The 15555-nt window shown below is 42.7% G+C and overlaps 2 protein-coding genes across 12 annotated transcripts in view; one reads left to right on the top strand and one right to left on the bottom strand.

Annotated features, from left to right (window-relative positions):
• The window catches only part of pign (phosphatidylinositol glycan anchor biosynthesis class N), a 160754-nt gene extending 153446 nt beyond the window's left edge, over positions 1–7308 (bottom strand). Inside the window, exon 1 of one of the 4 annotated variants that reach the window (XM_033048957.1) lies at positions 7002–7308. The gene's annotated coding sequence lies outside the window, so the exon portion shown is untranslated. The remainder of the gene's footprint in view (positions 1–7001) is intronic. The other 3 variants (XM_033048948.1, XM_033048973.1, XM_033048965.1) reach the window with 3 other exon arrangements.
• Positions 7309–7764: 456 nt separating this feature from the next.
• relch (RAB11 binding and LisH domain, coiled-coil and HEAT repeat containing) overlaps positions 7765–15555 on the top strand; it is a 127288-nt gene continuing 119497 nt past the window's right edge. For 6 of the 8 annotated variants that reach the window (XR_004416640.1, XM_033048925.1, XM_033048935.1 and 3 more), the window contains exon 1: positions 7765–8196. Coding sequence is in view for 7 of the 8 variants with exons in the window: in XM_033048925.1 (XP_032904816.1) it covers positions 7803–8196 (394 nt within the window). In the remaining variant the exon portion in view is untranslated. The remainder of the gene's footprint in view (positions 8197–15555) is intronic. The other 2 variants (XM_033048905.1, XM_033048878.1) reach the window with 1 other exon arrangement.

The following is a 15555-nucleotide window of genomic DNA, read 5'->3' as shown; positions in this document are numbered from 1 at the left end:
AAAGCATCTTGTCCGGAAATATTACCGTCTGGTTTGGGAATTGCTCTGCCCAGGACAAGAAGACTCTGCAGAGAGTAGTGCGTTCGGCCGAACGCACTATGGGAACTTCACTCGACCCCCTGCAGTAACTATACATCAGGAGGTGCAACTCCAGAGCCAATAAAATCATGGGAGACCCCTTCCACCCCTGCAACGGACTGTTCCAGCTGCTACGGTCAGGCAAACGCCTCCGTTGCCATGCTGTGAGAACGGAGAGGTTGAGAAGGAGTTTCTTCCCAGAGGCTATTATGACTGTAAACTCCTATCTCACCAGGGACTAACTTTACTGTACCATTCTACTGCTTTTTTTTAAAGTGTTGTTTTTTTCCCTTTTTCCTTCCGCCCACAATATTTAATATGTAAAATAATATGTGATTCTGTTCCATTCTGTTGTAGTTTGTTTGGTTGTTTGTTTGTTTGTCTTTTTGCACAAAGTCCGCAAGCATTGCCACTTTTCATTTCACTGCACATCTCGTATGTGTATGTGATGAATAAACTTGACTTGACTTGAATTACTAAAGCCCCTGTCCCGAGTTACTCACGAATTCTCCAGTTTTCCCCTTGATTCAAACTTTGAGAACGTCCATAACGAGTCCGTAGGAGTCCATAGATATTTCGTAGCGGCTCGTAATGCCAGCCATAGGTACGCATCAGGTAAGTCGGGACGTTTTTTCAGCATGTTGAAAAATGTCCACGAGTAAAAAAAATAGCCCGAGTACCTGCGGCTGGCATCTCCACGTTTGAATCAAGGGGAAAACTCGGGAGAATTTGTGAGTAACTCTGGAAAGTGGGACCGGGGCTTAATGTTGCACAACTGAAATATGGTTACACAGAAGAAAATTCTGCGAATGAAGTTTCCAGAGAACTGACAGTGAACCGTTTCTTAAGCGATAAGAGATGGATCAATGAACTAAAATCTCTCTGTAAGGCAGATAGAGAATGGCCAAAGCTTGAGCTGGGATTTGAAATCTTTGCTGATGATCCGGAAACTAAATCAAATCTAACAATGAACTTTATTGCTAAAGATCCTGTTATTCTTTTGAAGGATTTTCACACTTCAAAATTACTGTTACAACACATTCATGAATTGATCAGACATGGAGGAAGACGTTTCATGCTATCAAAGCTTTGGTATAAGTAATAAGCTGGAGTCTAGGGGGCGCCGTCCTGTATGGTATGGCTGCCCAGCCTGCAGCTGTCCGTTTTTTCTCTCTTTTTTTTAATTTTTAGTTAGTTGAGTTTTTTGTTCTGGAGTTCTGGCCTTTTTTATGTGGGGGGGGGAGGGGGAAACTGCTTTTCTAGGGGCCCTACCTGGTCGGAGGGGCAGCTTTTCTCCGGGCTGCACCGTCGACCCGTCCTCGCGGCCTACCAGCGGGCCTGGAGCGGCGTTTCCTGTCGGGGACCGCCCAGAACCTCGGCTTCGGCAGAGCGCTGGAGCTCTATCGCGGAGTGGGCGATGCCCTACCCGGGTCGCCGCGCTGGAACTCCAGTGAGCTGAGACCGCCGATAAAAACATCGCAGAGCTGCGGGTCTGAGGAGCGGCCAGCTGCGGGTAGCGGCGCTGACCTTTCATCGGGAGCCTGGGATCTCTCAGCGAGATCACCAGTTGTGGAGCTCCATCCGGCGCGGCCTTGTTGGCTTCGGAAGCCGCGGCCTCCAGTACAGAAGCGACCGTTCCAGGTGTCCCATACCACTGTGAGGATTCTCCCGACACCGGAGCACCATCACCCGGCGAGAACGGCCTGGAACATCGGGCCTCCGTGGAGGCAACTGTGGAGGCCTCAATAGGCCCGACTATGCATGAACTGGGGATGGGGACTGGAAATTGTGCCTTCCCTCATAATGGGAACCATTGTGGGGGGATGTTTTTATGTTTAAATGTCTTTATTACTGTTATGTCTGTATTCTTTCTTTATGTGCTGCATGGCAAGAAGCATTTCACTACACCTAGGTGTATGTGACCAATAAAATAACCTTTGAACCTTTGACTGTTATGTTTTGGACTACATGTTGGGTATCATGCCTGATTTTAAGGGTTTGGTGCACACGGTACGACATTGAACTAAAACCGGTGTTTTTCTAATGTTTAAAGTAATAAGCTGGAGTTCGATGAAGATAGTAGTAACGAGTTGGAAGAAATTTGGATGTATCTTACTGTTTTCTCTCAACAATAAAGCATTTATTCATCAAAAGACTGTTTTGAAGACTTATCTGTGAAGAAGCTCTGAAGGTCTCTGTGGGTGAGTTCGCATGCGTTTCAAAGACATTCCCCTTAACCATGCTCATCCATTTAGCGACTAGAGGGTTAATTTCTCGAACGATATGAAAATCGGCTGCTACAGTAATTAACCTACAAACACGCTTGTCATTTAGATGTGGGAGGAAACTGGAGCACCCGGAGTCTCAGGGAAATTATGCAAATTCCACACAGCCAGCATCTGAGGTCTGGATCGACCTCGGGTCTCTGGCTCTGTGAGGCAGCAGCTCTACCAACTGTGGCACAGGACATAAAGATGATGATTCAATCCATCAAGTCTATGCGGCTGTCAAAGCATTCTTATCAATCCCATTCACTCCTTTAATCTATATTCTGTAACATGGTTGTTGTTTTCAATTTAAGCTAATTACATTCACAGAATGATGCAATACAAGAGGAAGTCATCACAGCCATCATGCCTGCATCCATATAACCATATAACCATATAACAATTACAGCACGGAAACAGGCCATCTCGGCCCTATAAGTCCGCGCCGAACAATTTTTTTCCCTTAGTCCCACCTGCCTGCACTCATACCATAACCCTCCATTCCCTTCTCATCCATATGCCTATCCAATTTATTCTTAAATGATACCAACGAACCTGCCGCCACCACTTCCACTGGAAGCTCATTCCACACCGCTACCACTCTCTGAGTAAAGAAGTTCCCCCTCATGTTACCCCTAAACTTCTGTCCCTTAATTCTGAAGTCATGTCCTCTTGTTTGAATCTTCCCTATTCTCAAAGGGAAAAGCTTGATCACATCAACTCTGTCTATCCCTCTCATCATTTTAAAGACCTCTATCAAGTCCCCCCTTAACCTTCTGCGCTCCAGAGAATAAAGACCTAACTTATTCAACCTATCTCTGTAACTTAGTTGTTGAAACCCAGGCAACATTCTAGTAAATCTCCTCTGTACTCTCTCTATTTTGTTGACTATTAATTTCAGATCATAAGACCATGAGTGATAGGAGCAGAATTAGGCCATTTGGCCCATCAAGTTTACTCTGCCATTCAATCATGGTTGATCTATCGCTCTCTCTGCTAACCCCATTCTACTGCCTTCTCCCCATAACCTCTGACACCCGTACTAATCAAGAATCTATCTCTGCCTTAATTATATCCACTGACGGCCTCTACAGCCTTCTGTTGTAAATTCCAGATTCACCACCTAAATTTCAATTTCTTTTTTTTTCACAAAGCACCTTCAAGTAATTATACAATTCCAAGCAGTTCAAGAAATTTACCTATGACCTTCAGAGTCATTAAAAATGCCAATTCCGGACTAAGCTGGAGTCTCGAGGTAATGACACGAATACTCGTAGATTGTGGCAAGGCTTGCATGCTATAATGGGCTTCAAAGTGAAAGTGGGCAGTATCCGTGGCAACAAAGGGTCCATTGCCAATAAACTCAATGCATTCTACACCTGCTTTGATCAGATGTGGAATGCCATCCACCAAGCCAATATTGGGTGCGCCTGTACCAATGGCAGACGCAAGATCTGCCTTCCTGAGAGTGAATTTGCAGAAAGCATCTGGTTGGGATTGAGTCTCCGACCGTGTACTCAGAACCTGTGTTAATCAGCTGGCGGGGTTATTCACACACATCTTCAACCTGGTACTCCATTCTGAGATCCCCACCTGCTTCAAAAAGACCACTATCATCCTCGTGACGCAGAAAAGTAAGGTAATGTGGCTCTGACAGCTACCATTATGAAATAATTCAAGAGACTAATTATGATGCACATTAACTCTTGCCGCAAAGGCAACCTAATTCACTGCAATTTGCCTACCATCGCAACAGTTTCACAGCAGACACCATCTCCTCGGCCCTAACCTCATCACCGAGACAACAAGGACTCACATGTTAGACTCCTGTTTATTGACTATAGGTCTGCCTTCAACCCCATAATCCCATCCAAACTTATCTCCAAACTCTGGAACCTAGGAATCAGTTCCCCACTGGATTCTTGACTTTCTCACCCGCAGACCTCAATTAGTGAGGATAGGTGACAACACCTCCGCCACAATAATTTGCAACACAGGTGCCCTGAAAAGTAATTCCGCTCTAATTCCATCTGCAGGTTTACAGCTGACATCACTGTGGTGGTGATCTGGAATGAGACAGAGTGCAGGAAGGAGATAGAGAACTTAGTGACATGGTATCAGGTCAATAACCTCTCAATGTCAGCAAGATGAAGGAGTTAATTATTGACCAGGTAGCATGGTGGAGTACATGCCCCAATCAGCATTAATGGTGCAGAAGTGGAAATAGTTGAGACCTTAAATGTCCTTGGTTGATATTAACAATGATCCATCATGGACCAGCCACACTGAAGCAACACCCAAGAAGGCACACCACCATCTCTACTTCATGAGGAGACTGAAAAAACTGGGCATGTCTCCAGTCACTCTTAAATACTTCATAGAAAACAGACTGTCAGGTTGCATCACAGCTTGGTTTGGGAAAAGCTTTACCCAGGACCACAAGAAATTGCAGACAGTTGTAGCCCAGTCTATCGCACATATCAGACTTCCAACCATTGACTCCATCTACATTTCACACTGCCTCAGAAAAGCAACAACATAATCAAAGACTTGTCCTACCCTGGTCATTCCTTCTTCTTCCTACTCCCATCCAGCAGAAGGCACAGAAGCTTGAAAGAACGCACCACCAGACTCAGGAACAGCTTCTTCCCTTCTGTTATCAGGGTTATGGTCCTTCCATAAGCTACGAACGATACTGTCTGATTTACCTCTAATCCCATTGACAACGTTGGACCTTGCCTATGGAACTGATGCACTATGACGCTGAGAACTATTCTGCATTCTGTATCTTCCCCTTTGCTCTATCTATTGTACTTGACTGTAGCTTAATTGTATTTCTGTATAGTATATCTGATATGTTTGGATGGCAGTTAGATAGCATTTCACTGTAACTCAGCACCACTGTACCTGACAATAATAAACCTAAACGTAAAATGATTTGGTTAAATATACTAGAAGGTACACAAAATTGCTGGAGGAACTCAGCGGGTGCAGCAGCATCTATGGAGCGAAGGAAATAGGCGACGTTTCGGGCCGAAACCCTTCTTCAGACTGTTAAATATACTGTTGAGTCTGTTTCCATTACCCTGAAAGTGTATTCCAGATCACAACAACCCAATACATGAAACAAACGCGATTCCATCACCCATGTCTCTTTTGCCAGTACCATATGTAGGTATGTTGCAAAGCGTACCTGAAGCGTCGCTGAAAATCTGTCCCAGCCCGTGTGCGCGATTTTGGCGCCGTTTAGAGGGGGGCGGGTTTAAAACACGATTTTCTCTAGGCTGTTCAAATCGAGGATGTTCAGCCTAGTTAATTATTAACGAAAATTCGCTGGCAGATTCCGTCGCTTGAGCTATTATTAGTTTTAAGAGCATTATCTAATTGCTATAGTAGTTTAAAAATTAACCTCTAAACCCCCGACGGCCGGCAACCGGCCGGATCTCATACAGGGGACAACAGGAGGTAGGCTGTTTATTTTTACATTAAAAAGGGCTTCTTAAGATCCCTTTATACAAAGTTTAATGTTGCAAGTAGCTAATTTTGGGCCCATTATATCCCGCAGTATTTTTCTGGGCATTTGAGGGCACAAATCTACCGCAATGTGAACGTTCTAAACCAGCGCGTTCACAGGATCCCACTAGAAAGCTGATTTAAATGGACTTTAATTTACAGCAATTGAACACTAAATTCCTTCAATTTGGCCTATAAATTAATGTAAATGAGATTTTAAAATCATGTTTTATTGTGAATTATTTGTGAATATTATTTGGACACTTAGGCTATTTAAAAATGTTAATCATTTATTAAGAAATGGATAGATGTTTAGATCTAGTAATTGAAGTTTGAAATTAGCTACAATTGGGTAACTAACTAATTATATGCTTTAATTTCAGGTCATCCAAGTAAGATTATTTTATATTTGTTTCAGAATGGTTCAATCTATGATAACTGAAAATTTCATTCAGTTCTCTTATTTTTTAAGAAAGTTATGGGCTTTTGACTGTCCACGATCACAGCTTTTTTGTTATGTCCATAGAAAATCAATAGGGAACAAGATGCTAATTTCCGAGTATGAAAATGGCCATAACTTTTTAAATACTTGAGATATGAAAGTGAATTAGGTGTCAAATTAAACTTCTTTTTATGCTTTATCTGATGGGATAAATTGCAGTCTTGATTTTTTAAATCTCAAAATTTTGTAACATTGCTACCATGTTTCGCACTGTAGTTTCTTGAATATGGTTTAATAATTTTGATATGACTCTTATACTAAAAGGATTATAAAATCTATTCATTTATCTTGACCAAAGCCACACATTCTGATCCTAAACAGTGCTGAAAAGTTTGATCCACTTACTGGAGCCAACTCCCTGCAATACTTCCGAAAGATGGAAGAGCTTTTGAAGGTTGGTACACCTATCTTAAAGATACCGGAGTCAAGTGATATGGGGAGAAGGCAGGAACGTGGTACTGATTGTAGATGATCAGCCATGATCACAGTGAATGACGGTGCTGGCTCGTAGGGCCGAATGGCCTCCTCCTGCACCTATTGTCTATTTATTTATGGGATGTGAATCCGAACCACGCAGGTTGTTTGGGAATAAACATGTTCTCGCCTCAATGCAAATCTCTGAGGTGGGAAAGTAAAGTTACCTGCCTGGGTTTTGTGTACTTCCTCCTCTGAGCAACAGACACTCTCCCGTGCACCATAAAGCAAAGAGTCATTCAGAGCTGCAGCCGCCCTGACTGCACTTGCGCAGAACTCCCCGCCTCTGACCCAATGACAGAGGGGAAAGCCATCAGTGCGCATGTGCGCCTCCTCAACGTTACAATGATCAGAAACTTTTGAAACCCCCTTATTTGCAATGCATAAAAATGTGTTTGCAAATTGTACACGGCGTTGGCACGTCACCTCTCGTGAAGGTCGAATACTCTATTGTTGCAAACCTGTTGAGTTTGTGAAATCATGATTTGCTCCGATGGTAAATGGTCACCTCCGCTGTAGATCAGGTGACACCCTTGACAACGGGTGTCCAATCGGCTTTCAGTTTGGAGGGCGCGGGTCTGTCGGGAGGGGGCGGGGCTGCTTGGCGGAGGTGGGGCTGGATTGGGTCATCGGGAGTGGGCGGGGCGTGCTGACGTTACGTGCGCAGGATGACGCGAAACTTGGCGGGGGCGGGGCTGACAAGGAGGGAGCGGGGCTGATGCGGGCGGAGCCGAGGCTGGATTGGGCGGGGCTGACGGGATGACGCGGGGGTGGGCGGAGCTGACGCTGCCGACACATGGGTGTGAGCGCCGCGGGAGTGGGCGGGGCTGACCGAGCCGACGTGAGAGTGGGCGGGGCTGAGTTGACGTGCGTGGGCGGGGCTGCCCGAGCTAGCGCGGGAGTGGGCGGCGCGAAGCTGACGCGAGGACAGCGCTCGCGAGGGTTGAACCAGGAAGACGAGAAGTAAGATGGCGACGTCTAGTGTTAATCCGTTCCTTAGCGACTCGGATGAAGAATCGGAGAGAAAGGTGGTGCGAAACAAGGATCCTGGCACCCCGGGCCCGGCAGCCTCTGAACACGTTCCTCCTTCACTACTGCTGTCGCCTCAGCCGGAGTCGGGTTACGGTTGTGGAGGCGGCGTGGGGGTGGTGAAGGCGGAGGCGCAGCGCGTCCCCCACGACACCATCGCGGCTCAGCTGCTGCGGGATCAGTACATCCTTACAGCGCTCGAGTTTCACACCGAGCTGCAGGAGGCGGGCAGGGAGCTGCCCCGGCTACGGGATTACTTTTCCAACCCGGGGAACTTCGAGAGGCCAACGTCCACTCCCCCCAAGGACCTGGCGCCCATCCCCGGACAACTCAGTAAGTGACGGCGAGGAGGGAGGCGGTGGTGCTCAGTACCCGGAAATAAATTCCATTGATAGCAGAATAGTGTGAACTGCAGGGAGTTCGAGTATTGACATGGTGAAAGGAGTTGGATAAAGGACTGGGATTGCAGGAGTGACATGGTACCAGGGAAGAGAATGGCCCTTTTCCTCCTTTGGTTATCCATGGAGGGATCGTTGCGAGAAACAGTGGGGAGTACGATAGATGGTAATCTAAGGAAAGGCGTGAGAAATGTGGAAACGTGTAAACGACATTCTTGAAATTGGAGACTTGTAAAATAAAAAGTACTGATATTTGATAGAATTTGCATATGAGTTGCCAGTTGTGAGACGTTTATTTTGCCCACTCCATTCTTTGTATAGGTCCTCATGAGACAGAGACATGTGCCTTCGTTGATATTTGTATTTGTTATTATTTCGTACGTGATCTGAATGCTTGACAAGTGTAATGTGTTTGTCCAATTCCTGTTTACGACACTCGTGTGATTGTGGAGGGAAAAGACTGGTCGACGTTTTGGGTCAGGACTACATCAGGACATATGATATCTGCCTTACATTTTTTTAATGTTTGCTACATTTTCTTCCACATAGCTATCCGTTATCCATCCTCAATTCCAGTTCTACCAACTTTGGTCACATGGAGAATGATGTGAAAATCGTGTGATCCCTGATAGTTTAACAAAATAAATGGAGATGAAATTTATAAAGGGAAGCAGTGGAATTGGATAAGATTGGAAGTTACTCAATATTAGAGCTTGTAAGATTGGAGATATGGCACGGTGATTGATTGATTAGTTAACCTGTAAAAATTAGAAACTGGAAATAAACAGAATAATTATCGGGGTGGAAGACTGAAAAGAAGGACTATGCTGGGGCCTCAACAACTGATAATCTATATCCTTGATTTGAACGAGGGGTATGAGTTTGTTGATACAGATTAAGGTGACATCTACGGCTGTGAGGATTATGCAGAAGAATTTCTAGGTAATACAGTCTGAGTGACCAATAGATTTACATCATGACTTAATGTCTCAGTGTCAACTTGTATGATGGGATTCTCATTTGGGCTAGGTGGTTACACGATCAAGATACATCAAGAAAATAGTCTGCTTAATCTGACCAATGCTAGAGGACACTCGTGTGATTGTGGAGGGAAAAGACTGGTCGACGTTTTGGTGTCTATGCTAGAGGACATACTGCTAGAGGACATACTGAGGCAGTGCTAAATTGGCTGTCTGCTGTGCTATCTTTTAAATTGCATCCTGAAGTGAGGTGCTACTTGCTGTGTCAGGTGAATATAAGATCAAGTAGTGTTATTTTTGGAATAAGATCTTTCTTGGTGTTGTCTATCACATGTCTCTGCTAAGTCTACAGAAAACTGGTAACTTATTTCACACGTGTTTGGGGGGAATTATACACCAATAAGTAACCATACGTCCATTTCGCACAAACAATTGCATTTCAGGATAATTAATTTCCTGTGAAGCACTTTGGAACAGTCCTAAGAAAAGAAAAATGCTTTCGAGATAAGTTTGTAATTTGTTCCTTTGTCCTAAGAAAAGGTTTGAGTGTAATTTAATCAGTAAATAGAGACATTTTGTTGAAAAAGGACAGAAAATTCACCTACTCTATTCATTAGATGAAAACTGAATGTGAGCTACAAATTGTGTTCCTGTGAATTATTATTTTGCATTACACTTTTCCAGTGAATTCTGAGTTTGACCTGGCAGTGGAATGAAACATAAAACAATGTCTGCATGGTCTAGTTCTATTATAATCAAGTGTACCGAGGTACAGTGAAAAGCTTTGTTTTGCATGCTATCTAAACAGATTAAATATACATAAAACTCAAGTACAATAGATAGTGTGTAGGGGAAGATGAGGTTGAGGCAAATTGAACTGTACTGTAGCTTATGGAAGAACTATTAAGAAAACTGATAACAGAGGAAAAGAAACTGTTCCTGTCTGGTAGTGCATGCTTTCAAGCTTCTGTACCTTCTGCTTGTCAGTAGGGAGAAGGAATGACCAACTCTGATTATGTTGGCTGCTTTTCCAAGGCAGTGTGAAGTGTAGATGGAGTCACTGGTGGGAAGTAGAGTCTGTGTGATGGATTGGGCTACATCTACAAAGATCTGTAATTTCTTGCTTTCTTGGACAGAGCTGTTCTCAAATCAAGGAACTGCAGATGATGGTTTACACAAAAGGACACAAAGTGCTGGAGTAACTCAGCAGTCAGGCAGCATCTCTGGAGAGCATGGGCAGGTGACCTTTGGGGTCGGGACCCTTCAGTATGTTTTCTAGAGTTTGTAAGAGTCACTGGAGACATACCTATGTTTGATATTGCAACAATTTTGTCTGTAATGGTAGAATGGTTTATGGTTGTAAAGTGTGACAGGAGAAATGCTTAAATGTTACTGTCTACAGTGAATGAGTTACCAAAAAAGGCCTTGTGTTCCCTTTCAAATCACCTCTTACTATTGGAACAATACAACCAAACCCTGAACTCTGCATTTAAAAAAAAAAAAGGAATTGATTGAGAGTAACAGAGAAATTGAATGCATTTTTTTAAAAGCATGTTTTGGGTAGAGATGGTAAATCAGTTACAAATGTAGAGGGTTGGTGGAGGTGTATAATGTCTTGATTTTTGGAACAAAAGGAGGACTGGTCCAATGATGAATGCCACTACTATGATTGAAGAACAGCATTATTGTTTGTCTAAATACCTATCCTTGTGCTCAAATGTATATGTGTCTTTTTACAATACTGCACACAATAACGTGACTAAGGGGGTCAAATTTCAAATTCCTTCAAAAAAGTTGCCAAACACTTTATTGGGTTCATGACTAACATAGTATCAGCAAAAAATATAAGAAAAGATAACGTATTGATGGCAAGTTTCCGAAAATGACATCAGAATGCACAAATACATTTTGTGTAACGGTTGTCGCGTGGTGTCCACCTGTGACATGGTTGGCACTGTAAGTGCATGTATTTCTTACTCCTTTCTATGTTTATGAATACAACATGAAACAATAAAATTGCAAGCACCGTTTCCTCTTCATTCACCTGATCATGTAGTAGAATACTGCATCCCTCTGAGTAGACACCGCAACGCGCGTTACACATCATACACACAAACATACGTTGTGGTGGACACTCAAACGTTTGGTGTCCCAGAAAACAAACGTTACATTATTAGCGAAAACCAAACATTTTCACCAATGTGATCTAAACGGTACATTACCTTATGGATTTGATCTATATAGATTTTTTAGTAAGTAAAATATCTCCGTAACGGTCTTTGTGGAGCTTCCGGAAGTTGATACGAAGGAATGAAGTTAGCGATTTGGTCCGTACGAAAGGTAAACAAGAGACAGTGTGTTGCCAAATTGAACATTGGCTCAGTTTCTTAGTTTTTATGACCAATTTATGTCTGAAATTTTTTTTTAATTGATTTTAAAAAGTCGGAAAATATATCGTAAATGGTCATTGCAGTTTTGACACCACGATGTTTTTGATATATTAAATTGGAAAATAAGAAAAAAGAATTAACTCGCCCAAAAATCGCTACTACCATAGGATACCTTGTTGGGTTTTTGAAAAGCATTAGAGGTTTTGATTTAACTTGCGGAGGAACCGACCCCGATAACGGTCGTTGTGACAATGGACACCAAGCACAACGACCGTTGCCGGATCTTTGCTAGGCGGAATACCAGACATATTACTGTATTGATTTTCGGTCTTAAAGTTATCTAATTTATATCTGTTATTTGTAAGGTATTACATGATGGGTAGTTTTTGTTAAGAAAAGTATAATGTAAAAGTGTAAAAACTTGGATGATAATCTTGTTCCTCAAAATCTCTACAGTATTGTAAAGCTATCACAGCCAGCCTGATTGCCTTGACTGGGTAGCCATGGAATTACACACAGATGATAATATGTCCATACCTGCACTACTTGGTTCCTCACTTCCACTCCCCTCAATTAAATCTGTAAAAAATCCAGTGGTTAAACACTCTTTGAGGATATGGGTTCAATTCAGGAAATGTTTTGGGTTGCATAACTTTTCTCTACTGAGCCCTATTGCATCAAACCACCTTTTTAAACCATCAACTCAGGACCCTGGCTTTAAAGAATGGCATAGGAAGGGTATTGTGCGCTTCAAGGACCTGCTTATGGGTAACACAGTAGCATCATTTGAACAATTAAGCAACAAATTCAATCTTCCAAAGTCAGATTTTTTCCGGTACCTGCAAACAAGACATTATGTGTTCTATAAATTGCCCAGCTCTTCTATACCAACAGACACAACCCTTGTTGATACAGTTCTTTCTTTAAACCCATCTCAGAATAGACTTGTCTCAGCTTTATATGGCAGGATGTTGGATCTAAGGCGCGCCCCCATGGACAAGCTCAAGGCAGCATGGGAGGAAGACTTGTGCTCCTCTCTCTCGGAAGATGCATGGAGTTCCTTTCTTAAACTGGTTAATTCCACCTCTCTATGTGCTCGTCACTGTCTGATTCAATTCAAAGTGGTACATAGGGCTCATATCTCAAAAGCCAAATTATCTACTTTTTACCCTGAGGTTAGTCCATTCTGTGTTAAATGTAACATTTCTGAAGCCTCTCTTATCCATATGTATTGGTCATGCCCCAGCCTTAACAAGTTCTGGCTAGAGGTCTTTCATACATTATCCCAGGTGTTAAATATCAAATTGGAACCAAAGCCTCTAATCGCTCTTTTTGGGGTCACTGGTGAGGAGATTAGATTAACTGCAGATAAACGCCGCACTATATATTTTGCTTCTCTTCTGGTTCGGCGAACAATCCTGCTCAGGTGGACGGAACCTACCCCGCCCACTCATACTCAATAGCTGACAGATATTATGTCCTGACTAAAGCTTGAGAAAATCAGGTACTCACTTCAACATTCAAATGGATGGTTTCAGAAAGCATGGGGACCTTTTTGAAATGCATTCCTGACTTTATAAATGCTTTGATCATCAAGCACAGTTTAACAGCTTAACAGTCTACCCATTCATTTATCATCGATTATTGTTGTGACAGGCTGATATTTGCATATGCTCACTGGCAGTGACTGGGGAGGGATTATTTTTGGTATCTCATTTATCTTTTATTGTTGTTGTCTTGTTATATGTTACCATAAGTTGTTTTTTATTTATTCTTTTCGTACACTCTGTCTGTAACAAATAGACAACTTTGCACTTTGGTATATCCTGAAAACTAAATAAAAAAGATTTTGATTAAAAAAATTATTGTAAAAAGACTTGTATCATAGGCTAAATTAATAGCAGTTGCAAAAGTAGCTTGACCAGTTAGTGAAGCAATATGTTAGAAATATTTGCTGACGTACGTAGTTTAAATATAATAGAAAATAGGTGCAGGAGTAGGCCCTTCAAGCCATTCAATATGATCACGGCTTATCATCCAAAATCAGTAACCCGTTCCTGCTTTTTTCCCATATCCCTTGACTCCGTTAGCCCTAAGAACTATATCTATCTCTTGAAAACATCCAGTGAGTTAGTCTCCACTGCCTTCTATGGCAGAGAATTCTACAGATTTTCAAATCTGAGAGAAAAGGTTTCTCCTCATCTCAGTCCTAAATGGCCTACCTACGCCTTATTCTTAAACTGTGATCCCTAATTCTGGGCTTCCCCAACATCGGGAACATTTTTCCTGCATCTAGCCTGTCCAACCCCTTAAGAATTTTATATGTTTCTATAAGATCACATCTAATCCTTCTAAATTCCAATGAATACAAGCCCAGTCAACCCATTCTTTCATCATATGTCAGTCCCGCCATCCCGGGAATTAACCTGGTGAACCTACGCTGCACTCCCTCAATAGAAAGAATGTCCTTCCTCAAATTAGGAGATGAAAACTGCACACAATATTCCAGGTGTGGTCTCACCAGGGCCCTGTACATGCCATTTGCTTTCTTCACTGCCTGCTGTACCTGCATTTGTACTTTCAGTGACTGATGTACAAGGACACCCAGGACTCGTTGCACCTCCCCTTTTCCTAATCGGACACCATTCAGATAATAATCTGCCGCCTTGTTCTTGCCACTAAAGTGGATAACCTCACATTTATCCACCTTATAATGAATCTGCCATGCATCTGCTCACTCACCCCACCTATCTGTCACCCTGCAGCCTCATAGCACCCTTCTCGCAGCTCACACTGCCACCCAGCTTTGTGTCATCCGCAAATTTCGAGACGTTAATGGAAAATAGTTACTTGAAGTTTAGAATGACCAAATCAAAAGTGAATTGGATATTGAACTTGCGTTCATATTTTCAGTGTGGGTATTGGATTGAATGTTTTACTCAAATAATTTTCTTTAAGAAACCTACTGTTTTGAGAACTCGAATATCATGACCACCTAAATATGTGCAAGGCTATATTGAAATGTTCTTTTTAATATAAAGGACTGTCCATTTTTCATGTACCAAAAATGGCATTGCAAATCAACATCTAAAGTCACCTCTAGATTTTGCAGCCAGTTTAAGATTACATTTGCAATTTCGATCTGCTACTTGAAGTGATTACAATGTTTTATAAGTGATTTAACAAATTGGGCTTTGCCCAACACCTCCGCACAGTTCACATTAACCAACCTGATTTCCTGGTGGCTCAGCACTTCAACTCTCCCTCCCATTCCGAATCCGACCTTTCTGTCCTGGGCCTTCTCCATGGGCAGAGTGAGTCCCACTGCAAATTGGAGGAGCAGCACTTCATATTTCACTTGGGTAGTTTACACCCCAGCGGTATGAACATTGACTTCTCCAATATCAGGTAGTCCTTGCTTTCTTCCTCCTTCCCCTTCCCAGCTCTCCCACAGCCTACTGTCTCCGCCTCTTCCTTTCTTCTTTCCCCAACCTCCACATCAGATTGTTGCTTTCGCCTTTGAATTTTTGTATCTTCTTATGATCTGGTTATATTCAGTAGGAAAAGGTGATATATAATTAAAATACTATGCATTATTTATTAATTTCATTGGCTATAAACGTAGAGTGGTACCGCAAGGGAGTATGGCCCACTATACTCCCTTGAAGATAAACTCTTCTCCTATGCCTGAACATGAATCATATCATGTCCCTCCATTCCTTACACATTCATATGCCTATCTAAATATCCCTTAAATGCCACTATTGTATCTGCCTCCACCACCACCACTGGCAATGCATTCCAGGCACTAAACACTCTCTATGTGTTTTTTAAAAATCTGTCCTTGCCCTGCATAGCTCCTTTAAATCGTGCCTCTCACCCTCCTCTAGCTGTTGATATTTCCACCCTGGGGGAAAAGGTTCT

This window comes from Amblyraja radiata, chromosome 2 (assembly GCF_010909765.2).
Source record: "Amblyraja radiata isolate CabotCenter1 chromosome 2, sAmbRad1.1.pri, whole genome shotgun sequence".
Lineage (NCBI taxonomy): Eukaryota > Metazoa > Chordata > Chondrichthyes > Rajiformes > Rajidae > Amblyraja > Amblyraja radiata.
Note: the sequence above shows the minus strand (reverse complement) of the source record. Positions and strands in the feature narration are given on the sequence as shown.